Source organism: Brachycentrus maculatus, unplaced genomic scaffold (assembly GCF_059751285.1).
Source record: "Brachycentrus maculatus isolate JH-2025_06_01 unplaced genomic scaffold, ASM5975128v1 h1tg000119l, whole genome shotgun sequence".
NCBI classification, from domain to species: domain Eukaryota; kingdom Metazoa; phylum Arthropoda; class Insecta; order Trichoptera; family Brachycentridae; genus Brachycentrus; species Brachycentrus maculatus.
In genome coordinates, this window is record NW_028280872.1 from 2,037,394 (window position 1) to 2,062,971 (window position 25,578).

General features: G+C 33.1%; 3 protein-coding genes across 3 annotated transcripts; 1 reads left to right on the top strand and 2 right to left on the bottom strand.

Annotated features, from left to right (window-relative positions):
• Positions 1-215: 215 nt before the first annotated feature.
• LOC148309640 (TLC domain-containing protein 3A) lies at positions 216-7,203 on the bottom strand. Its single transcript, XM_088259737.1, has 6 exons — positions 7,026-7,203; positions 6,853-6,950; positions 6,587-6,748; positions 2,445-2,886; positions 1,504-1,734; positions 216-1,181 (listed from the first exon to the last, which is right to left on the bottom strand). Exons 2-6 carry the CDS (start codon positions 6,948-6,950, stop codon positions 963-965), a joined length of 1,152 nt encoding a protein of 383 aa, XP_088115863.1. The 5' UTR covers positions 7,026-7,203; the 3' UTR covers positions 216-962.
• Positions 7,204-8,080: 877 nt separating this feature from the next.
• Not10 (CCR4-NOT transcription complex subunit 10) lies at positions 8,081-10,065 on the top strand. The gene has a single exon (XM_088259639.1). It carries the CDS (start codon positions 8,235-8,237, stop codon positions 9,948-9,950), a length of 1,716 nt encoding a protein of 571 aa, XP_088115765.1. The 5' UTR covers positions 8,081-8,234; the 3' UTR covers positions 9,951-10,065.
• Positions 10,066-10,790: 725 nt separating this feature from the next.
• Positions 10,791-24,500, bottom strand: LOC148309642 (phenoloxidase 2-like). Its single transcript, XM_088259638.1, has 14 exons — positions 24,451-24,500; positions 22,619-22,748; positions 22,315-22,507; positions 21,163-21,265; positions 20,648-20,768; positions 18,548-18,753; positions 17,701-17,829; positions 17,348-17,471; positions 16,508-16,672; positions 16,306-16,434; positions 15,461-15,642; positions 14,681-14,826; positions 12,821-13,056; positions 10,791-12,508 (listed from the first exon to the last, which is right to left on the bottom strand). Exons 2-14 carry the CDS (start codon positions 22,724-22,726, stop codon positions 12,290-12,292), a joined length of 2,061 nt encoding a protein of 686 aa, XP_088115764.1. The 5' UTR covers positions 22,727-22,748; positions 24,451-24,500; the 3' UTR covers positions 10,791-12,289.
• Positions 24,501-25,578: the final 1,078 nt, after the last annotated feature.

The following is a 25,578-nucleotide window of genomic DNA, read 5'->3' on the forward strand; positions in this document are numbered from 1 at the left end:
AAGAAGTAACGAGGATACAGAGTGCGCAGTGAATGCTCCAATTATTAAGTCCAAAATCGGCATGTTCAGTTGGGGTTCAGTTGGCGCACTCATAGATAGCCCCACATGCTGAAGACAATATCCCCGGGCGCGAGTTGGGAGCTATTATTATTATTGTTTTAATGATTAAACAAAACAGTTAGCAGAAAAAAAGGTCAGCTACCTTACTCAATTGATTTGTTCTTCTTCTTCTTCTAACCCTTATCCGCACCCAATGGTGCATAGGGCACTGCATCGTAGTGACGCAGTGTTATCTTGATCGTTAATTGCATGAAAAGGTGATCAGCCCTGCGCTTCTTGTACCAGTCCAGGGTGATATTAAGTAAAATATGAGAGTGAAAATCGGCCATATTTATTTTGACCCCCCTGGGAATCGAACCCGGGACCTCCAGCACGGTAGCCAAACGCGCTGACCGCTGCGGTACGGAGGTGGAAATTGATTTGTTAGTGGAATAATATCATAAAATAGTAAAATATTATTTCTTTAAATTGAGGAAATAAACAATGCCTATAATTTTCTAATAAATAAAAAAAATTGTTAAAGAGAAATAAAATCTCAAATGGAACGCTGTTCTATATATTTAAAACAAATTTGGGTCTCAAAGGGTTAATGACAAACTTTTGCCGAGTGACTTTCGTGGAAGTTAGATATGGCAAACACTAGAATGTCACCTTCAAACAATCACATTATCTAATCCTAAAGCGCTGACACTTGATATTAAAGTGCCAATGATCCGTATGTCTTATCAGTATTCAAAATTTGATCAAAAAATTTAGTAAAATATACGGAATATCACGTTGCGGATAAAACCTTATGCGACTTTATTACAATCAAAATGTCAATACAAAAAATATGGTCATCTATCAACAAAAGCAACGGCTTATCTTTTATTTCTCTTCGGGTTGCGACCTAGTTTTCTTAATCAACTGGTTGGCGATGACCTGTTGGTCGTTAATCGATCCTTGGTAGCGTTGACAACAGTTTCGGCGCTGACTTCAGCAGCCGTGTCTCGGAGAGCCGCAGGCTTGGAAGTGCAGAAGACCTTAGTAGCGCCCTTCATCATCAAATAGAACCAGTAGAATTGCGGGAAGAGCAAAATGGAGATGGAGATCTTACAGCCAGTCGGGAGGCCTTTGATTGCCTAAACGATATGAGGAACAAAATATTACACAATAAAGATTCCAAATCCAAAATTCATTTATATTTTAACATCAACAAATATATAATAGAACAATAACTTTAGAGTTTTTTTCCACTTTTATTTTATCTAACAAGTGCCAGGTTTCGTCGATAATTACGTCACTGGTCAAATAAAATAAAAGCGGAAAAAACTACAAAGTGGTTGTTGTTTTATTATATAAAATGGAGTACCGCCAAGAAATGTCTGTACAAAACTTGAATCTATCAACCGACATGATGCAATATAAAATAGATGGAATAGGGTAAAAAAATGTCTCACTCACCTCCCAGTAGGGGAGTCCGATAGTCTGACTGTACAAGAGGCACAGGTACGGGATGAGCAGGATCCTGCAGATGAAGAAGGTGATCAGCATTGCGATGCCGTTCACCACATACAGCTGCGATGCCTTCAGCTTCATCCGACTGAGGATCGACCGCAGGGACACAAACGGAGTGGACAGCTCCATGAGGTACACAAAACCAAACACACAGTCGCCTAGCCCTCCACGCAGATACTGCAACAAGAAAAACTCTTTGAACCTCCTATAAATTAATCTTTAGACTACAGAATGCTAGGCTTTTTTTTGGCAATCCATCCAATGAAGGATGATTTTTGCCATTATAATTTACTATACTACAATATCTTTGCTACTTGTATGAGGATATGGGCAGTTTAACGAATGAGGAGCTCAAGGAGGTGGGGCATAATAAACCGGAATGGCGAAGGAAGTGTCATTTGTTGCTGCAAACCAATCCACAGAAGAAGATACTAAAATACATCATTCTCACTCAAAAAATTCACTCCATTCTCGCTTAGAAATTTTCTGATGTGAAATAGGTGACAGAACAGATGCTGAATTTATAGGGAAATGGACTATTGGTGATGAAATATTGATGAAATAGAGATCATACCTATCTATGAGAGGTTGGCCAAAAAGTGCGCCTTTCCATGTAAAATAAATTGCAAGATTTCCTTTGTAGCGTAATGTACTTCCATTTACAGATTAAAAATTAAAATATCATTTTATAAATATAATATCGAACAGACTTTTAATAAAAAAAAATATTTTAAGCAATTTTTTAAAAAATGTGATAAAAGGATCTATTCTTTCTATTTCCACATAATTATAAAGACAAGAAAAAATGTTTATATACTGTTGTATATTATGATTATATAAGGAAATTTTAGACAATCGAATATTTGGTAATTTACAAAAATACTTACGACAATAACAAGAAAACCAAATCCGCCGATAAACAAATGATGCATTATGATAATGGGCTGGTCTTTGCAATACGAGAAGAATGATTGGACAACCTTAAAGTCCCCCTTTTGCTTCAATTCCTGGCTTCCGTTGTCATTTGAGAAGACTCCGTTTTTACCGTCGCCTCCGTGCTGGCCAGAAGTGCATTCTTTCGATTGGTTGCTTTTCTGATTGGCGGATATCTTCTTCAATGTCTTCTCGGACGTGAAGGTGGTCGGGATGCCGATGCTGATGTGGACCTTGTACATGGACCAGATGTCGTAGAAGAAGTACGCGGCGCCGAACCACGCGTAAGCTTCGGACATGAAGTGCGAGGAGTGCAGGAAACTCCGTGTGCACGACCACATGCAGACTACGGTACCGGCTGCACATGACAATGCTGCCTGGACAGCGGAGACAACCCTGAAAAGATAAATTATCATTAAAGACAGCTGGCATTATAGAAACATTTTCTTAACCTTTTAAACGCGTTAACTTTGTTCCTAAGAGACGCGCGGCTGTATTTTGCCGTTTTTTAAATTATTACTTTTATCATGTATTTAGTTATGAAACGATTTATTTTCCTAAATAAAAACGTTCAATGGGATTCATTGTGCCTTTTTGGTACTCTATAATACACGTGTGTCACATTATTCTTGAAATATATCGTAATATAAACAAATTAGATCGTAACATAAATAAATCAAAGCACGCATCGTGTGTCACTCTTACCCACTGGCGATGCGTAGCGTCGAGAGTGAGACAGATATAGGGCATGATTATGGCGCGGACTAATTACCGACCGCAAGAAAAATCAGGGATCTGTTGTTTTATTTATCCTTGTAATATTACAAATTATTAGTCAGATATTTCAACAGATGTCATAAGGCCGAGGATTGACGTATTATTTTATCCAAAGTTCCACACCATGAAAAAATCCCTCCAAGTTGAACTGAGGTTCGAAACTTGGAGCAAAGTGAAAACACAAACGCTTATGTCAGCCGCGTATGGGGCATGTCTTGTAAAAACACAAACGGTTATGCGAGCCGCGTGGATCCGGTTAACACACTAAGGACGGGTATTTTTCACGCTTGCGGACCGCTGGTGACGGGATTTGATAATTATATACATCTAGTTAAGACCTTAACAAAGAGATTGGTACATAATATTTGTTTAAAAACATAATAGCATTCTGCCATTGAAATGAGGCCGGCACAGAAGGTAAAAATACCCTTTCCGTCATTAAGCATCAATCGACTGAACAGATAGAAATACCTTTCCCGTCCTTAGTGTGTTAATAAGTATAACAATAAATTCTGCTGCAGGTGCAAGGGATAGGGAGGGCTTGTTAGGGCATTGATGATAATGCCCTAACAAGGCGAAACAATTGTCACAATATAAATTTTTTATGTGTTTTTGTTACTCAAATACAACTTAGTAAACTCAAAAAATCTGTGTTTGATTTAAAATTAATGCATAAAGCAAGGAATAGTAATGCCCTATACCTAGCGCCATGATGAGTTATACTTTTTTTATTTTTTAAAAAGAAATATTCGTGTTTTTATTGTTTGCAAAAATCCTTCAAGTTCATACTATTATATGAACCTAAGCGGTTCATTATAAAAAATAGGTATCAAATGGTAGAGTGGGTTCTTACCCAGAAACTCTGACTCAAGAGTTCGTGACACTAACCACGGGACCAAAACCCAACCCTTAGATGTGAAACATGTAGAAACTGAGATGTTCGCCTCCGTGGTATAATGGTTGGCGTGTTTAGCTACCGTGCTCGAGGTCTCGGTTTCGATTCCCAGAGAGGGGGTGTAAAATAAATACTAGTGATTTTACACTGTAATGTTTATTTACTATTACCCTAGACTGGTCTGCGAAGGGAGTGATCATCTTGCCTTCATATAAGTAACAATCAAGATAATACTGCATCAATGCGATGCAGTGCCCTATGCATCATTGGGTGTGGATAAGGGTAGAAGAAGATGTGAAACTGGACATTTTTAAATGTCTAGTTTTGGTGCTTATGATCTCCAACTAAATTGTCTTACTCTGTCTAATCCACAGATAATTACTAGGACTAGAATTAAACCATTATATGGTCCTGCCCCCCCCCCCGAACCTACTCCCCCCATGCCCGCAAGCTATTTTGGTTTACTTATAATCTATGGTTTTGTATCAAGTATTATCTCTATGATATGTGTCAGTAACACAAGTCACCTGACTCATATCATTGGTGTTTTGACATTGGGATACAAAGAAAAAACATAGAGTTCAGATAATATCACTATATAACAAAATTATTTAAAATATGTTACATAATCTTTGCGAAAATATAAACTGATAACAGCAATAAACATTTACATAATGTTACATTACGAACAATGATAAAATTGCTTTGAAAAGAATTTTTAAATAGCATATGTTTTGTAGTAATATTTTTGCTTCCATCTCAATGGATTGAGTAATTATTTCTTTTTATTGTCTTCTGTAACAAAGATATGACACCTAAGGTCAATGTAATGTAGTATTCTCATACATATTTATTTGTATGAATATAAGAAAATTAACAGTGGGATGATGAATACTTTAGGTACCTTTATAATTAGATTAGTCACAATACTCATATGAGTCAGAATGTCCTCATAACAAAGATGGAGATAAAACGATGAAGCAAAAAAACATAGTGAAAATTAAAAACAAATCAAATAAAAACAATTCATTCATTAATTGATTCGGCAGTCACTTTGTGGAAATATCTTTCCATTTTTAAATTAAATTTCACTTAGTAAACACCAATATTTCTTAAAATCCATTGTGATATGTATTTTGAAGCATTCCGCATCATACAGTGTTTGAAAATGATGCAATCCATATGTCACAATAGATTTTTAGAAAAAATTATATTTACCAAGAAAAATTCAATTCAAATTTTTTTAGTAGTATTTCATGAAAGCAAAAGTTGTTTTTCAAAACCGTTAACAAAACAGATAGAATGGTGAATATTCATTTGCTTTTCAAAGGGAAAAAATTCTTAAAATTAACAAATAAATCAACTTTTGTTTCTTGAATGTTTTTCGCAGATACTTTGTGGCACATTTTATAAACTTTATAAAATAAAACAACTTTGCTTTAACCACTTTTTATTGGTACACTTTATCCAACCGGTTTTGACAAGAACCTTGTCATCATCAGGGTTTATGTACTAAATTCTAAAACGTTGAAACATTCTACTCATAGTTATTAAACCTTACCAAAAAATATTTTGTTTAAATGAGATATTACGGAAATGTTTATAATTTACGTATATTATATTACTTATACATATAAATATAATTGTTGACATGTATTCGCATTAAATAAATAAATAAAATCTAAGAATCGACAAAGTAAAATATTTTTATACCAGATATTTATACGATGGAGACCTTGGGAGAACAAAAGGTCGAAGGACCCAAAAAGAGATGGTCCGACGACATAGTCACTGTGGGGGGTAAAAACTGGCTGCAAGCAGCAAGCGAAAATGGAAAGATGGGGAATAAGCCTATATCCAGCAGTGGAGGTAAGAGAGCTCATGAAGAAGAGAAGAGGATACATTATTAACTAAATTGTATAATTAAATAGTGCATATGTTCAAATATTGTCCTAATGTACGTAAAAAACAATATGTTACATTTTCTACTGGCAAAACATAAACCTAATATTCTACTAATCCTAAAAAAAATAACAGTTTATCTTGAAAGCGATGTGTTGGTATTTTTCTTGTCCCTGACAATATTATAGTAGTAGATTGAGGCGCTTTTCAATACCCACGATTCAATTAAAAATCGTAACATGTAATAATCTTCTTCAAACCCTTATCCTGTGGTATATAGGGCAGCGCATCATACAGAAGCAGTGTTATCTTGATTGTTAAATACACAAAGGAAAGGTGATCAGCCTTGTGCTTCTTTACCAGTCCATGGTGATATTAAATAAATATTAAGACTGAAAAATCACTAATATTCATTTTGAACCTCTTGAAAATTCTCCAGCATAGCTCTAACCACTACACTATGGAGGAAAATACTTAAATAATAAATTATAAAACATTAGTTAACATTATTAAGTAACTTACTTATTGCTGATATCCAAAACATCCGACATTGTTAGCTGGTATTTTTTTCGAATTTTCAGTCCAGAATTAGTTTTTAGCGCCACATGGTTTAAAAAGTCAAAAAGAGAGAGAAAAAATATAAATCCTAACGCTAAAATAAACAATCCTCTGTTGATTGAAATCCTGAAAAAAAGTGAGAGTCAATTATGAAAGTGATTCACTTTTACTCACAACAAATGAATAAATTATTAAATAACGTGTTCAATATGTCAGTTGAAAAAGCTTACTTGTCTTCAGGTTCTAGCATAAGAACGGATCCCGTTGCCACCGCTAACGATCCAACAGTATATAAACATAATGAAGAAAATAGTCCTTTCTGCTTCATCTAATTTAAAATAACATAATATTAATAAATATTCGAAGTTGAATATGTTTTGACACTTATTGCGCAAAAACTTACAGTAGGTAATTGCGGAGGAAACACTCGTACAATATTTTTAAGTATGTTTTTAAGAAGAGTAAAAAACTTCACTGTACACTTATTTTGACATGCCGCCGATCTATTCGTATTTGTAACCAAAATTTTACCACTCCTGGCGTAATGGCTGTCACTTGTCAAGAAATCGCCCGGACATATTAATGTTGCCAGAATCAAACAAATATAAAATAAAGAAATGGGTACCTACCAAAAATTGTAATTAAATGTATTTTCTGTAACCATAGAAAGATTATAAATAATTAATTTAATTCTCAAAAAACGCATGTTGAAATACTAATCCTCATTATTTTTTATCAAATTGTTTAAAAATTAAAATAAAACTAAGCTGAAATCCTAATCTGAAAGCGAAACTATCAGGCAGGCAGAACAGGGCGCTGGAGGCGTTTGAAATGTAATGCTACAGACGCATGTTGGGGATTGTTGGAAATGGATGGTTGGAAAAATGAGTTATTAAGCAAAGCAGAAGAGTCTAAATTTTTTACTTAATAAAGTTACACAACAACGAGCCAGTTGTGTAGTATAAAATACCCAGGCCTGCTTTCTACGATCGCGGAAGACATGTACAAAGGCACAAACTACAAAGGACGACCCCGACTATATGGAAAGGACCAAATTATCTCCGACATGCGTTGTAGCAGATAATCCGAGATCATGAAAGAAGCAAACCAATAATTACATAGATTGTAACCCACCAAAAGATCCTTATTGGATACCCGCGTTCAGTTCTAGTTTATGTGTTACATTAACAATTTGTACATTCCCCTTGAGAAAATAATGTGATAAGGGAAAAAATATAATTTTTACAGTTGCGGTATGTTATTTTTCCCTCGGACTTTCTTTCTTTTGTCTGGAAGAATTTATTCAAAATAAAGCGCAGCTATGTATGTCGATATTGTATTTTTTTGTTTTATACTGAGATATTCTTACCATGGTAATTAGGTAAGTACGTGCAATACTTTTTTTCAAAAGATAATCATGGTTTATACGAATTAGTTAGTCTTTGGTCATTTATGAACACTGCCCAAATAAACTGTCACTGGTGCAATATCGAGATGACATTTTACAGGAAATAGATTTGTAGGTTGACGTTTGATTCTGAATATTTTCTAACATAATTTGAAAATATAATTCAAATACGTATTTATTTTTCATTCAATAAATCTCAGAACGATGTCTGATGCGAACGCAATGAACAGTTACGATCCAAGCGTTGTAGCATTGAAGGAATTTAAAGCTGGGAAATATGAAGAATGCGTGAAACATTTAAATGAATTACCAGTAAATTTAAAGCAAAACAAGCGTGTAATATTTAATAAATCCGTAGCCGAATTTCACATGAGCAAAATGAAGAATGTGGATGCATTTCGTAAACAGATAATACAAGTTACTGGGCAAATTTGGCCCGCTGCAAATGTCGGTGAAATAAAAACCCCATCAGATGCGGCGATGTATTATAGCTACGCAGTTCTGCTGTATCATACCCGACACTACGCGCCAGCATACGCCGTTTTAGAGAAGTTGTTTACTTTTAAAGATCAAATACCCGATATTAACTTAACCTGCGGAATAATCCTATTGCTTATGGAAGTGTGTCTGTGCCGTCGTTTGCCAGAAAAAGTAAACTTTTTCGGTGATCAGTGTATAAAAGTTTTCCACAAATGTCAGGAATATTCCGACATCTACGAACAATTGAAGTTAAGATCGAGCCTAATGAGCAGGAAGCAATTGTTGGCACCTACTAATATACAGTCTCTGGAGTGGTTGTTCCTGCGAGCTCATCAGCAGTACGTCAACGGAGATATTCAAGGGGCACTACTGACTCTCAGCCAGTCCCGACAGATACCCAATCCCCAGTTGAAGAATCCAGATGCTGACGAGATTTGGGCTCCAATCAACAATAACCTCGGAATCTTATATTCTGCCATGAAGAAAAATAATTTCTCCATTAAATGTATGCAGGAAGCTTTAAAAGAACACATGAAATCGTTGGAAGGTGACAAAGCATCTAAACTAATTACACCGAGGGAGAGGCCAATTTATGTATTTAATCTCGGAGTTTCTCTTCTGAGAGGCAACAGGACTGAAGATGCGTTCGATTGCTTGGTGGAAGCCGCGCGACACTTCCCAAACAATCCTCGAATCTGGTTGCGATTAGCAGAATGCTGCGTCATTTCCTACACCCGGGTAAATCGTCAAGAGATTGTCGTCCGGAAAATCAGCTCTGGTCCGCATGCTAAACTCGTAGCGGGATCGCAACACAGAGACAAGTATGCGACATCCAGCGAGTCTTACGCCATTCCCACCCTCTCCCTCGAGTTTGCCGCTCTCTGCCTCATGAACGCCGTAACCCTGCTTCCGATGCTCGAACAACCCGTAGATTTCGACCAATTTGTATTCCAAGTCGCTCCGAGCTCTCCGATGAACTTCAAACAGTACTGTAATCTGAGAAATTCCGTGTTATTATTATATAGTTTTGTGTGTTTGAGACTCGGTGATCCCACATCCGCTTTGTACCACTGCCTCTCGTTGTTATCTCGACCGGGTAGTCCGACGCAGCGAGCTTTAGCGCACCTTTACTCAGCCGAAGCTCTGATAGGCCTTGACAGAATTTCAGAAGCCATCGACCACTTAAATCCGGGAGTTATGCATGACTACGCGGCCAAAATAAACTCCGGAGCTCAAGACATTCTAGGGGTAGCCGTCTGGCTAAATGGAGCCGTGTGTCACGCTGTCCGAGGAGATTTAGTGACTGCTAAGAAAATTCTCGTGCAAATAAACTCTCCTCGAGCTCTCCCCCTACAGTTATACCTCGAGTTGTCTCAGGGGAACATCGACAACTGCCGGGTGTTGCTTCGGAAGTTCTGTCAAGTGCCGTATCAAGCGTGATGCTGGGAATTTTTGTGAATCACCAGAAAATTTTAATTCTAAATTGGTTTGTAAAGTAATCTATATTACAAATTGTATCTAAATAAAGGCGGTTATAAATATCAACAGTAAAAAATCTTATTATTCACATTAGTTACTTAAATTTTATGTACATATTTTTTAAAAATACAAACATAAATAAAATATGTTATTCAGAGCTAAATTCGATAATCTTGATCAACCATTGACAGACACTATGTGCTGTCAGACAATTACAGTTTAGCTTAGATCTGCTCTAACAATCAATGATTCACCGACAGTTATGACAAACGCATATCGCTCACTCCTTTCAACAACGTCATAAATCAAAAATCGTCAATTTTCAGTTGTGCATGTTTTTGGAATACCCAGAAAATGTACTATATCCCAAAAAAGCAGCATATTTTTAACTTAATATTTACCCACTGCAGGGCAGAAAGTGTTGTTTTTGCATTATGAAGAAAAGGTATAGTTTAATTTTTTTTTTTAATATACTAAATATTTTTCAAATGAAGAAAAAACATTCAGGTTTTACCTACAAATATATGTTGCACAATAAAAAGTTCAATAAGTGGCTTGATATTTATTTTTAATACATTTAATTATATTTTAAAGTTTTAAAAGGATCTCCTGAAAAATCGAGTTTTTTGATATTTGACATTGTTGAAAGGAGTGAGCGATATGTCGAAATGGATGTCAAAAAGTACTTTTTTATAGCATGCTAACTAGCCCATTAATGTTTTATTTTTATTGTTGTAAAAGTTTTATGTTTACTTTATGTGAAAAAGTATAGAACTAACCTTCAAGTTAAAACAGTGCAAATTTTTAAAATCACATTTAATATACGTAAGATATAAGATTATAACTTTCAATTTATTACTGTTGACCAGATACATAACACTCATTTTAGATAAGAAAGGATCATTTAAGTAATATGCTTTTATCATTTTAAATATTTCTTTCAACGCATGTCAATTAGTTTTGTCAGAATGAGGTTGATACATTTACTATAAAACCGTATACATGATTAAAAATTTTGATGTTTAAATTTTTAAAAGTCAAGAATATAAGAGATATTCTTTATTCCTCAAATAAGTTATTTTTTCATTCAGTGTGGATATTTATATTATGCACATAGTATGAAATAAAACCTTAAAGATTGTATTTATTTACTTGCATATTTATAAGATATACAAGATATGTCAATGAACTTTACAATATTTTATTAAAATTAAACACTTGAATATACCACTTTATCGAGTTTTATTTTTATTTACGACTAGTTTCGAAAACGAACGTTTAAATTCAGATAAAACAATAATTAATAATATACTGTTTCAAAATACGTCACCATTATTATCAATGTTTCCTTTTACAAAAAAACTTATCAAAAACAAAAAACTTCTTGTTCCTTAACCCCCCTCCCTATATTTATTAACCTATATATACACCTAAATATATTTTTGTTCGTTAGTTTTAATTTTTACCAGAAGATGAAAACAATTGTCGTTTTCGAAACTAGTCGTAAATAAAAATAAAACTCGATAAAGTGGTATATTCAAGTGTTTAATTTTAATAAAATAATCATGTCATTACTCAAAGTTAATGCCGAATCAATAAATAATATAACTAATGTTATCATGATATTATTAAATCGGTAGAAATGTTAATATACTCACCGTATCATATAACCATTCAATTAGTAAATCATACAAAAATCAAACACTTATTTGTTCTTTATTGAAACCCTTATTTTATTATTATATTTGGAATATATGAACTAGAAAAAGACTTATTCAAATTTACAGTTTGTGTAAATATACCATAAATACATACATAGTTCTGAGAAAAGTGCATTAAACTAGAGAAATAACAATGATTAGAATTATAAACTAAACATACAAGTTCTAAATATATTTGCAAACATATTAAATTTGCTTGTAATGAAAAAAACATTGCAGAATTTACAAATATTTAATTTTTCATGAGGTTTTACTTTACTTACAAAACTGGCATGAGTTAGCTAAATAAGAAGTTGATTTTTCAATAAAGAAATGTTGTCAACTGAAAATGTAGTTATTTTATTTATGTAGCTTATCTTAGTAATATGTAGCTAAGCAAAACTTAAAATTATAGATATTTCATAATTTTTATCTAACAGTGTGCAAACATATTACGAATAATTCATACAATATTAAGGGCATATATGTAAGTACTATGGTCGCTTTGGAAAAAAAAAATTGTATTTAAAAATTTTTGCATGACTCTCAGTTGGTGACAGCAGATTTTCTCATTCTGTGTGCCCTTGGTAATTGTGTAATTTAAGGGCGGTTTCCCCTCAGAGCAGTCCTCTCACTGAAGGTAATGGTCACATCCTGGGTACGCATGTTGGGGGTCAAGAACTGAGCGAGGGAGTCCACTCCTTCTCGAGGCATCCTGTCAAATGGATATCCCATGGAACGTCTGTCGGGGTAAAGCCTGTCCCGAATGCCGCAATAACTGTCTGCATCGTTGCATGTTCCCGAGATATCTTGCTCCACCTGAAATATTTATATTTTCACACAAATTGAAGACAGTTTCTTAAAGAGTTCAATGCCAAACAATTAAAAACATTTAATTATTTACTTTTGCCATATCCACTCCTATGTACATATACTATTGCAAGTCACATTTGATAATTTTCAATTGAATTTTTTTTATTTCATTATAATTTAGTTCTTCTATAAAACTAAGGATTAGATTAGGGCAATCTCACTCTAAAGGTCAATGTCCAAATTAGGTTATGATAAAGTTCTTTGGAGACTTACTGTATAAACGTTAAGAGATTAGATCGGGTTAGAGTTTCAAGTTACCCTGTCATTAGCATAGTTGGAGATCATGACGAAAAGATCGCAAGCCAAGCCTTGGGTGGTCCCCTTGGGGATGAGCATGTGGTCAGGCCAGCCGCAGCCGCAGAAGTTAAATTGATCAGCCTCCGGGGTGCCATCAACAGGACGGTTCTGATCCAAGTTCCGGAAGGTACGCTCGAAGGGGATGGTCACTGAAGACTGTTCGGCGGGACGATTAATGGTGTTATCCCCACTGTTTACTGTGAAAATTGTAATAAACATTTTTAAAATTATTATTTATTGACTCGAGTGAGTGAGTCTTGTAAAGTAAGCTGTCTTAGCAGTAACTTAATTTTTTTAAATCTTTATTTATCACACTTCCATAGATATAAATTAAACAAAAGTAAAGCAGTAGTGTGAATAAAAATGGAATTATGATCAAACATTGTAAATTTATAATGTAGATAACTTAATTGAAAGTGTTATATGGTTTAAATTTGCACTTGTAGTTTCAGGTAAATTTAAAACCAAACAGTAGTACATTAATCAAATTACAAATAATATGAATTCAACTAAGTTAATGCCAACACCATTAGTCAAAACATAATAAAACTAGTATGTAGCGGGTTAAGTACAAGTAGTATTCAACCATCAGTTTTGCTAAAGCAAATTTCTTCTCCGTCTTAATCCTCATTGCTGAGGGCTGTGACCCTTGCAGAAGCAATGACTCTTCTCCAGTTATCCCTTGACTGCGCTGCACGTAGCGCTCCAACCACTGAGGTGCCTGCTGCTGCCTTAATTTGATCAGTCCATCGTGTGGGGGATCTTCCTCTCCCTCTTTTTCCCTCCAGGCTACTGATCACAACTAGTCGTTCCAGGCTATCCTCGTTGCCACGCGCAACGTGTCCAAAGAACTGGAGAATCCGTCGGGTACAGATATTGGCCAGAGTCAAGCCATCCAGGCGTAGTTCCTGGCGAATGGACTCATTGGTGCGTCTAGCTGTCCATGGAACTCGGAGCGTGCGCCTCCAACACCACATTTCGAAGGCATCAATTTTTCTCCTTTCTGCTGCTTTTATAGTCCATGTTTCAGCAGCATAGATGGAGTGGAGTGGAGTGGACCAAGCTCCTGACAAGCTTCATCTTGGTGTTGTTACTCACACCCCGGTCTTTCAAAGCAAATGGATATTTGTAAATATTTCAATTATAAACATGATAGTTCATTTTTTTTAAAAAATGAAGGATGATGTCACTACAAACTTATTCTTAAATAAGTTTGGCAGTGCTTGAATAATAAACACAGATGCAACATCTCGTCTATACTCTTAGGAATAATTTTATCAATAAATACTATTTAAGAGTTTAACCACTTATCTTTCAGGTATATTTTATCTAAAAAAGTCTTATTAGACCTGTACGAAATATACTTTTTGCCATATGCATATTCCAAAGTTGATATAAATTTTAAAACAGGAATATAAAACACCAATTTTCTAATAAAAGTTACACAAATGAGTTTTTTTCACTGGTTATGGTGTAAATATAAATTACTTATAATTAAAATAGTAATACATACTCAACTTAACCAATTGTCTTAAAAAAGAATTCAGTATTTATTGTTTTTTTAGTACACAGACGTAAAAGGCATACGAGTATAAAACCTTAGCAAAATGCATGAAGCCACCAATCCATTATATAAAATATTGTTAAAATCTAACCAAATATTATGTATCGAAGCACAAAACCATTAAACAGTGATATAGTGCATTTTATAAAGGTATAAAAATATTATTGTTGTGCACAATAATTTTGGAATAATGTTTGCATAGACGTGTCAGCCATATTTTCAGCTGTGAATCTTATTTATCTGGGAATGGCACTCACATGTCACAGTGAATTTGTCCAGCTCAATCATTAGATGTCGCTGATCTCGGAACAGCATGGGAAGACCCCTCTCATCAAACTTGGGGGCCAAGAAGATGCGACACGTTCCCATCAATTGACCGCCTGTTGCATTGTTTACAGTGATACTGAAAACAAATATTAATGCATAAAAAATCCTGAAAAGTTTTTTCTTAAAATTATTGAAAAACTTTCTTGGTGGCATTACCAGTTTTAGTGTATGGCAAAAAAAAGTGTAGTTCTGGCATTATAAAACACATTGTTATCATATATGAATCAAATAGAAAATGAACAGTAACCAAACACAAGTTTCTTATCTGAATGAAAGTGAATTAATCTTTGCGGGTAATGACTTTGGATTTAAACAATGAGTAATAGGGATCACGCATAAAGAAAAATTTGTTATATATACTATCCCCTGTACGGGAAAAGTCACAATATGTTGACTTTCATCAAGCCATAACTAAAAACAACAAAATTAATAACATTGAAATATGAACTTAAGCTCATGTGTTTTTGCAAATTTTATAAATACAAATAGACAGGAGAAAACCAGAATGAAGTTCTAGTTTGTGGCCTTTTAATTCATATAACTCCATTCCATGAGATTCCTTCAAATAAAGTTGGAGAAAATACTATTCAACATATAATAATATTGATCGCTTCCGTTCATTAATTCCCACTTTAGTCGGACTTGTAACGTTTTGAATCTTAAATTTTTACGATGGTTAAAAAAACACTGGTTTAGTTGAAATATCTTACTTGTAAGTGAAGGGCTCATGTTGCAAATGGGTGAACCTTGCAAACACAGATCCACGGGGAGTAAAGTCCATCCCACGGGACAGATCCAGGTCACTTTGTTGCCAGAAGGTTTGCAGCTGGTTATTTCCATATCCCGGGACATCTACATTCACGTCAGTCACAGTCACTCCTTTGTACTCCAACTAAAGGGTGTACATACAATACTTTATTACAATGGTACCATTGAAAATGGTCAATTATTAGGTCCACCTGTAGTGGTAACCATGTTTGGCTACCATGCGAAGGTCCCGGGTTTAATTCTCAGGAATGGGCAAAATAAGGATTTCTATGTGACTTCTTACTCTGTTATTTACTTTATATTGCCTCGGAATTGTACTTGAAGCCCAAGACTGATCGTCTTGCTTTCATGTAATTAAGAATTAAGAAAACACTTGAACAGATCTGATATGATGCAGTGCCCTATGCACCATTAAGTGAGGATAAGGATTTATAGAAAAGAATAATGTGTGTCGGGTTGTAGTCCCGTGGTTAGTGTCGCGGACTCTTGATCTAGAGTTTATCGGTTCTAACCAACTGTACCACAATTTGATACCTATTTTTAATAATGACCGCTTAAGCTCAGAGAAATACATTTTATGAAATTGAAGTATTTTTGTAAATAGTAAAAGAATTACAAATATTTCTCTTTTTAAAAAAAAAAAATAATTATGGTATAAAAAATGGATGAACGAGATGAGGGCATTGGTTACAATCTAATAATAAAATGTTATCAGTTTTCTTTTGTATACAGAGATCAAATTTTATTTAAACATCATGGATAAACCACAATTTTATCTTATACTTACCCTGCCTACAGAGTAGCGAGGCAGTCTTCCCTTATGGAGTTGGAAGAGATCATCAACATAGGAATGCCAGCGATAGAATATGGGGTCCCTCATAGCTGTTGCTGAATCACCCATCACACTGAACGTTTCCTAATAAACAGACAAAATCAATAGGTTGCCTATCCGCACTTAAGTGGTACACAATAATATATAATTTTCTTACCAAATGCTTGTGATCAGGATCGTGAGCCAAGGCAATGAAGACGTGTCCCATATTGTGCATGTCTCCATAGTAGTTCCTGTTGGGACTGATAGCTGATGCTTCCATCATGTTCCCCAGGATATCTATTCCATTGCGTTCAGTCAACTCCATACGCTGACCATTCTCCTATCAGTCAAAGCAATGATCCAGCAAAAAAAGAAACATATACGTATGTAAAAGCAGTACATTTCAGATAACGAGGCAACATCTTATTGTAGTTGAGAATATGCAGTGGTCTGAAGGCTGTCTAAATGAAGTATCCTTTAAAAAATTGGAAATAATTATTGAATTGATTACCATGCATAAGCTATATTGCTATATGAACCTATATTTAATATTTACAATATTTTTCTTTTAAAAATATGTATTTGAGTGTCACAATTGCCGATTTGCTCCAAAGGAGTTATTGCATCTAAATTTTATTGGTATCTCAACATAGATGAAGAAGTATATTGAGATGGGAATCTGGAAGTCAGGGTCTACAACCTGTCATTCACCGGTTTATATATTTTGTATATTTTTATAACTTTATACACTATTTTAATATATTTTTATAATTTTATATAGTATAACATTCATTATTTAACTTATCATTGAAAAATATATTCCTCAAATTTCAAAAGTTGTGTATTTTGAATATGTTATTTATCTGATTCCTTATCAATTGAAAGTATGTATACCGATTGTGAGCTTATTGTGGTTTGATTCAGAATTTATAAGTTATTGAAGGCATATAAACTTTTTCTGTTTTATTTTACTTGGACATACATTGTCACTTTCTGCAGCATAAATTTAACTTACGCCCATAGCAAATCCTTGCTCTACAGCACCACGGAATCTATCCCTCCATTGTTCTAACTGGGCAATATCAGCCGTAATCTGATCCACGGGCCGGTTCAGATCACTGATTTTTGTGTTGGCAAATCTGTTGATAAAATTATTATAAATTGAAATAGGTACGAAGTAGAATTTTTTTTTATTTTTTATTTATTTTTAAGTACTACATGGGAGATTATGTTTAATGAACGTTGGCATTTTCTGCTTGAAGAGGGCTATTTAATTTAAATAATACAATTTTTTCATTAAATTTTATGCAAAAAAAATATATAGACCATAGATAATTATTTTGATGAATAAATATGAATTGTTGCTACCTTGGTGGCCAAGTCCTGCTAGCGACCATGGAGTCCATTTTTGGGAAGTATCCTTCCTTTATAGGTTCTCGCACATTATTAAATCTACGAACTCGGGGAAGATTATTAGAGAAACGTTCAGCATTATACCTAAAAAAATTAAAATACATATTACTTCAGTGAATTTTAAACAATTTTTTATGAAAAAAAAAACTATCCTGGTTCGTGAATATTGATAATATGTGTTTAAAATTTAATTCATAATATGACTCAATATATAATACGAGGTAGGTAGATACACACTCAACTGTTTTATTGAAAAATAATTTGGTTGCAGATCTAACTTCCAAATGTATTTGACAGGAACTGGAGTATGTATTTCACAGGAACTAGAGTATGTATTTGACAGGAGTACTGGACTGATTGCCTTGCTTTCATGTGATGAATGTCAATAAAACACTGACGATGCGATGTCCCATACCAAATTTTATGAGAATAAGGATTAGGAGATGAATAAAAATATCAATTTAGTAGAAATGAACTGCACATTAACTGCCCTACACATAGGAGCGTACGTGATACGCGCGGTTTTTCTTCACCATTCCGCGCTAACCTGTATGATCTACTCAAAAATATTTAATGCGTACCAGATACACTAACCTGACAACATTTTGTGTTTTATACCTGACAACATTTTGTGACAACAAACATTGTGATTTTCTTTGCCTATTTATAAAAAAATATGCCTGAAAATAACCTGAGAGTAGGATAGTTAAAGAAATTCTACTTGATGAAATATCGGATGATCTCTAAGACAACTTATAATGTTTTTATTTTATTTGATATTATTTTTAATGTTTTCACTAACCTAGCGATGATCTGTTGGTGCATGTAATAAAAGAGTTCTCCCCTCCTGTCCTTCCTGACAATACTAATATCGGCGGCATCGAAGGGGTAAACTAAATGCCAATGCCAGTGGTGAAGGTTGATGCCGAGATCCTCACGGAAGTAGGCCACTCGGTGTTCCTCATCCAGATCTGATGCTGTGTAATCCTTGGGGATGATGATGGGCATCTGAACCAAAAAACATTTGTTGCATGTTCAATAGAGTAATATATTAGACTGTAAACTGGGAAATACTGAAGTATGGAATATCTAAATCAATAAATTATGGCTATTTTGCCTTTAGTGTCGTAATGCAAACTCCAGACAAGATCTGGACTTCTGGATTCAAATAATCACTAATTGGATAGATCTTGTCTTGATGTCATTGCAACTTTCATATTCTCAACAAATAATTACAATAATTATGCAGTTCAGTAAAATATTGTTAATTAAAAATTGAAGGAAACTAAAAACAAAAAATAATATTTATAAATTGATGCACAGTGATGTTTCCACAGTAACTTGAATTTTATCTCAACAAAAGCAGTGAATTAATATTTTTTAAACATCTTTTATCTCTTTCTTTTATTAAGAATTTTTTATAAATTTATTATGTATTACGGGCGAATTATTGAAAAAAATTAAATCAATAACTTTTGATTCAATTATTGAAAAAATTATAAAAAAAATCATTGGAGAAACCAGAATTTAGAAACATTTTTCAAATTATGTCAAAAGTAGAATTATGGTTGCTTGAATCAATGAGCTCTTACTGTATAACTATATTGTAATGGATCAGGACCGTAAATATTGAATATTCTATTGCACTGGTCCACAAAAGCATCCCAAATGAGTAAGTTTTTTTTCAAATTTCAATTTAAGATGAATTAACAATTATCAAAAAAAATCATTGAAAGGCAAAATGTGCATCGACTTGCATAAATCTAAAAAAAATAACTAACATTTGTTGTTTAAACTATGTACAGCCTAATTTTCTGTTGATTAATAATATATAATAAAAAAGTTGCATCTTATAGTCCAAAAAAGGAGGTGAATGCTTACCAGTAGAGCCACCTCGGTGCAGACTAATAACCCTATAGGATACTCATCCTAACATATATAATTTTTATCATTTTTTTATTTAAAAAAAGAGAAATATTTGTGTTTTTATTATTTACAAAAATACTTCAATTTCATACTATTTATGTGAGCCTAAGCAGCTCATTATTAGAAATAGGTATCAAATTGTGGTAGAGTGGGTTCGAACCGAGAAACTCTGACTCAAGAGTTCGTGACACTAACCACGGGACCACAACCTGACACGACTAATAAAATTTTGAAAACCCTGCTAATAAAAAAAATATTAAGAAAGTAAGCACAATGTTTGCTATCAAAGAATAAATTATATTCCTAGTACATATTTTCAAATCAATATTAAGTAAAGGTAATTTTTTGTAAAGTGCATATCATGTGTAGTTTTAAACCACAAAGATAAACAAAGTGTTGATGGAAGTTATACACATAATAATCATTATTATGACCACAGGATATATTGGGCAGGATATACACAGAAATAACCCGATTGTGAGATTTATCAATTATTGTTATTAATAAATCGTTTTATCAAAATACAAAAATACATGCTTACGTTAAATATCCATATATTTTTTCAATAGATATATTTCGTATTAATACACCAAATGGTGCATAGAAGAATAAGTAAATTGTGTGTACATAGTGTTATCTTGATTATAAATTATGTGAAGGCAATGTGCTTACATCTGTGTGTCAGGTACCAGTTCAAAGAAATGAATATTAGTTTGAAAAATCACTAATATTTATTTTGACCCCCCCTGGAAATAGAGGACCCGCAGCATAGTAGTTAAACACTGCAATCACTATACTACAGAGGCGGTCAAAATACTCACTTTATCATTTAACTGTAAGCATATTTATAAAAATGATATCTACCCGTAAACCATCAGGAACAACAGTTAAACACTGCAATCACTACACTACAGAGGCGGTCAAAATACTCACTTTATCATTTAACTGTAAGCATATTTATAAAAATGATATCTACCCGTGAACCATCAGGAACAACAGTAGCCTCCTCTCGTGCCTTAGAAAATACCGTACTGTCCATATACTTATCAGGGAAGGTTTCAATGAAGTTAGGAAGCCGGAGATCTTTAGTATCTTCCCTAGAAATAGAACGTTCTTTGTTGTAAACATTAAAAATTAATGGGCCATCTTGAAATGTGTCCGTTAATGTATAATTTACCCCCCAATCTTAACTAAAATTAATAAGGGATGTTTTCAGTCATATATAATTTAAAATAACAAATAAATATTACCAATTCAACATTTGGCAGCAAAAAATTAAAGTACGATTGACAAATTGTGTAATCACAGGTAAGATTAAACCAATTAACTAGAAGATAGTCAAAAATTGAAAACTAATAGCATATAATGAGAAGTCTCAATGTTTATCTAATAACAAAGCAGATTTAATTTAAAAAAATTATGAAAATTTCATTACTTAATATTTTTATAGAAGATTTTTTTTTAAATAATAACATTAATGTATTCAAGTACCTGTGAAGGAGTGCTACAGACAAGCAATAATTAAACATGTAAGGATTGATGCGCTCCCGGCAATACACAGCCACAGATTGGAGATCATCAGTATTACGCATTCCTGAAATGGGGTATTTATTGCATTTAATAAATTGTCTTTAATTCACATGAAGGTGCACATATTTTTTTAGACTCAATAAACCCTCATCATACACTAATGTGTGTTTGTTGCACAACTATCGCTTTCCACGTGAACAAGGCCTAAAAGTAACTGCCACTATCAAGAAAACTTTAGGAAGTGTTACAGAACTTCCTCAGGATTGTTAAAACAGTAAAAATATACGGTTTTATTGATTCCATAAATCAATAATATTTGATAAAAAAAACACTACTTGTAGTATACAAACAAATAACTAATATCATGTGATATAAATCTTTTATAGCCAGATGGAAATTGTGAACAAGAGAATAATTTTTGCAATTAGTTTCCAATAAATATGTAAACAGTGGGTCATTGTAATTTTAATTAATTTAGTAGAACAGACTTTACACTCATGTTAAGTTCGCATATACCAAACTTGTACTATTCAATAAAGTAAAGGAGAGATAATACTACTTCTCAATTTCCTATTTCAATGTTTTTTAGAATGAGTATTGATACCCTTTTATTAAGACGATATGTCTCGATATGCACACTCCTTTCAAGAACGTGATAAATAAAAAAAACTTGATTTTTCAGGAAAACATTTTTAAGGTTTAAAAATATAACACAATGTTTTAAAAAATATATCTAGCCACTTATTGAACTATTTACTGTTCAATAGATCTTTTTAGGTAAAACCTGAAGGTTTTTTCTCCATTTGAAAAATATTTACTATGTTTAAAAAAATAATTAAACAATACCTTTTCTTCAAAATGCAAAAACAACACTTTCTGCCCTGTAGCGGGTAAATATTAAGTTTAACAAAAAATATCCTGCTATTGCTGGGATATTGTACATTTTCTGGGCATTCTGAAAACATGCACAACTGAAAATTGACGATTTTTGATATATGACTTCTTGAAAGGAGTGTGCGATATATTCTTATTTAATCTAGGAGGCGCTGCTCAGTACATTCTACATGTTATAACATTTGTATATGATATAAATTAATGTAATACTAAATTTACCCATGAAAATATCTATTAGGCGTGCAGCCATCTGTCTATGGGCAGGAATAAACACCGAGAAATTGTCTCTCCTCTTGAGTTGTCTAGGTAAATCTATGTTGGGAAGAGTGATGTTCCGGACTGGGATAACTTTTCCAGTATCATCACCAAATCTGCTTGAAAGTTGAGGTGCAATAGGACGATACCTCTCAGCCTAAAAAAATATATAGTCAAATTTATACCATGGGGTAACACAATATTAATTACTGGCAACTTGTGAAGTATTCAAGTATAAAGGTAAATAATGAAAGAAATAAAATCTTACCAGAAAGTTTTCTGGGGGTTGGAAGACAGCCCTTTCTTCACCCTTTGGTACAAAAACTGGTTCCGTTGGGCGTTCAAACAACAACAGAAGATTTTGCTTGCTAGACATCTTGAAAGCTTTATCCTTAGATCTAAATAATACATAATATTAATTCTTAAAAAAAACTTCCTATGCGACTAATACATCTTTTTGGCTCTATAGTGTATTTGTCAGAGCATTTAGTTACTATTGAGAACTATTTATTTATTTAGAACCCATATATCGAGTTTTCGTATATAGCAAAGTTGTTTTAAGCGTTTTTCAATGCATGTATGTGATACATAAAGCTTCTCTGCAATTTCACGTGTTGTACTGTGACGATCCGAATAGATTATTGCTTTGATTTGGTTCAACTGGACGACCAGAGCGTTTTTTATCTTTGAAAAATCACCAGAACGAAATTTGGCAAACCAATTTTGACACTGCCGTTCTTTTAAAGCTTTGTCACCATGAACAGCACATAACTTTTTTTGAGCTTGTGATGCGTTTTTTCCTTTTCGGAAATAAAAAAGGAAAATATGACGAAAATTTTCATTTTGATTTGATGTTTCCAATATGTATTATAGTTATATATATAATATAGTTAATTGCAGAACTGATCACCTTAACTTCATAAAGTTAATTATCAAGTTCACACTGCATCAATTTGACGTAGCACCCTATGCACCATTGGGTGCAGATGAGGATCAGTGGCAATGTTGAATTTTTAAAGTAGGAAATTAAACCCAGGACAAAACCAAAATCGATGATTAATACGGAAATAACAATTGTAGATTTATGAAATTAACTACTTCGATTGAAAAATATTGATCAATTAATCCATTTTTTTAATTAAATAAAATGATGAACATTCATTAAATAAAAAGGAATTATTTTTACATATAAGGTTTTAGATTTCTTCTAACGGACACATTTCATTTAGGCACTGTTAATGTTTTTGGAGTTATTAACAACATCTTATTATGCCGCATGTCTTTAGAATATCTTATAATCCATGTAGCATTATTGTCACCTGGGTTTAATTTTATCAGCAGTAAAATCACAGTGTTTTGTGCGGTAAAATTATGAAATTTTAAATACTTGCACCAACTTAACTTACAACTGTATTATCAGCAGTGAACTAACATACTTAGGTGATACTTCATGCAGACTCCTACCCCTAGATTAGCCCTATCTCTTAAAAAACACTCATAATAAAACTATAAAATACACGTGTAATGACATCCCAGGGCTTCAATGAAATATAAATCTTAAAAAAAACCCTACCAAAATATTACCAAAAAAACATTTACTTTTTCCCAGCTAAGAAATACTTAACACACCAAGGATGGAAGAGGTATTTCTACCCGTTCGGCCAATTGATGCATAAGGACGGAAAAGGTATTTTTACCTTCTGCGCCGGCCTCATTTCAAAGTCAGAAATGAAGGAATAAGATATTCAATGTTTTTATATGAATATTATGCACCAATCTCTCTGTTAAGTACTAACTATATGTACATAATTATCAATTCCCGTTGCCAGCGGTCCACAGGCGTAAAAAACACCCGTGTGTTAAGAAAACATTTAGGTTATTTACTTTTTAAATTACACTTTCTGTATTTTTGCAGAAGCTTTGATATTTTTTTTTTCAAACATATCTATTAATGTATTTGTTTGCTACGGGATTAATTTTTAAAATCACTTGCCCCAAAAATTTAATGGTAAATCACTAAACTTAAATTGAAACTGCTCATCACTTACGAATAAAACTGTTCAATTATAAATATTAAAGTGTTGAACAGTTTGTACTCACCTGTTGAAAAAAAAAAGTTAATCGCTGCAGTTAACACAGCCCACAACTTTGTAATGTTTGGTAAACCCAAATACTTATAAGCTATATACAAACCATAACGTGATGTGTGCATGTCCATTAGTTTGAACTCAGGGGAAGTGTGCAAAACCATTTTTTTGTGTTATGAGTATTAATACTTTTGTGGTTTAATAAGATCTATTGATATTTCCTATACGCCATGTGGTTAAATTGGTACCTAATTGCTTCAACATAATAACATTAGGGCTGATCAACAAACGAGTATTTTAAATGGAAAGATTTTTTTTTTAATACTGTGCACTAATTGATATACACTTGAGTCTTGTATAACACGGTTTTATATAACACTATTTTACATAACCCGGATGTATAAATTGTGGCCTATTTTTTGTACAACACGCTTTTTATAACATGGTTTCATGAATAAATGAATTTAAAAAAAATCTATTTGAAATTTTGTCGATATTGTTTCTGCATCAATTAATGGCTTAGAAAGCAGCTGCAGCGAGGTAGCTACGTGTTTCACATTAAAAACTATAAATGAGGGCTTGGGATTGGCTATTAAATTAGATTTTTTTATTGAAAAGGTTCCTATAGTGGAAAGAAGTTCTAAATTCAAGAGGAAATTACAACAGATTTTGGAACCTTATAAGGAAATACGTAAAGATTTATACGCTAAAAGCATGCAATTGCTTATTATCGAATTTTAGAAGGCTAAAACCATAAAAAGTTCAAAGCCCTCCTCCGATGATGAAAACTTACAACTGATCTTGAAAAAGACTAAAACATTTAGAATTATTCTACTATGATAGCGATGATGAATGAATGCTACATGAAATAAAAAATTTATTTTTCACATCAATAAACTTACAATGAATATATTAAAAATACAAAAAAAAGAGAGAAGACAATACAAAAATAATAATAATCCATATATAAAATAAAAATGATTACAATTAAGAGAAATTATATTATTTATAGATTTGGCGTTTAATTTGTAGAACTCCATTTTAATTTATGTATTAATTTTAAATCAAACACAGATTTTTTGAGTCTGCTAAGTTGTATTTTATTGACAAAAACACATAAAAAATTATACTGCGACAATTG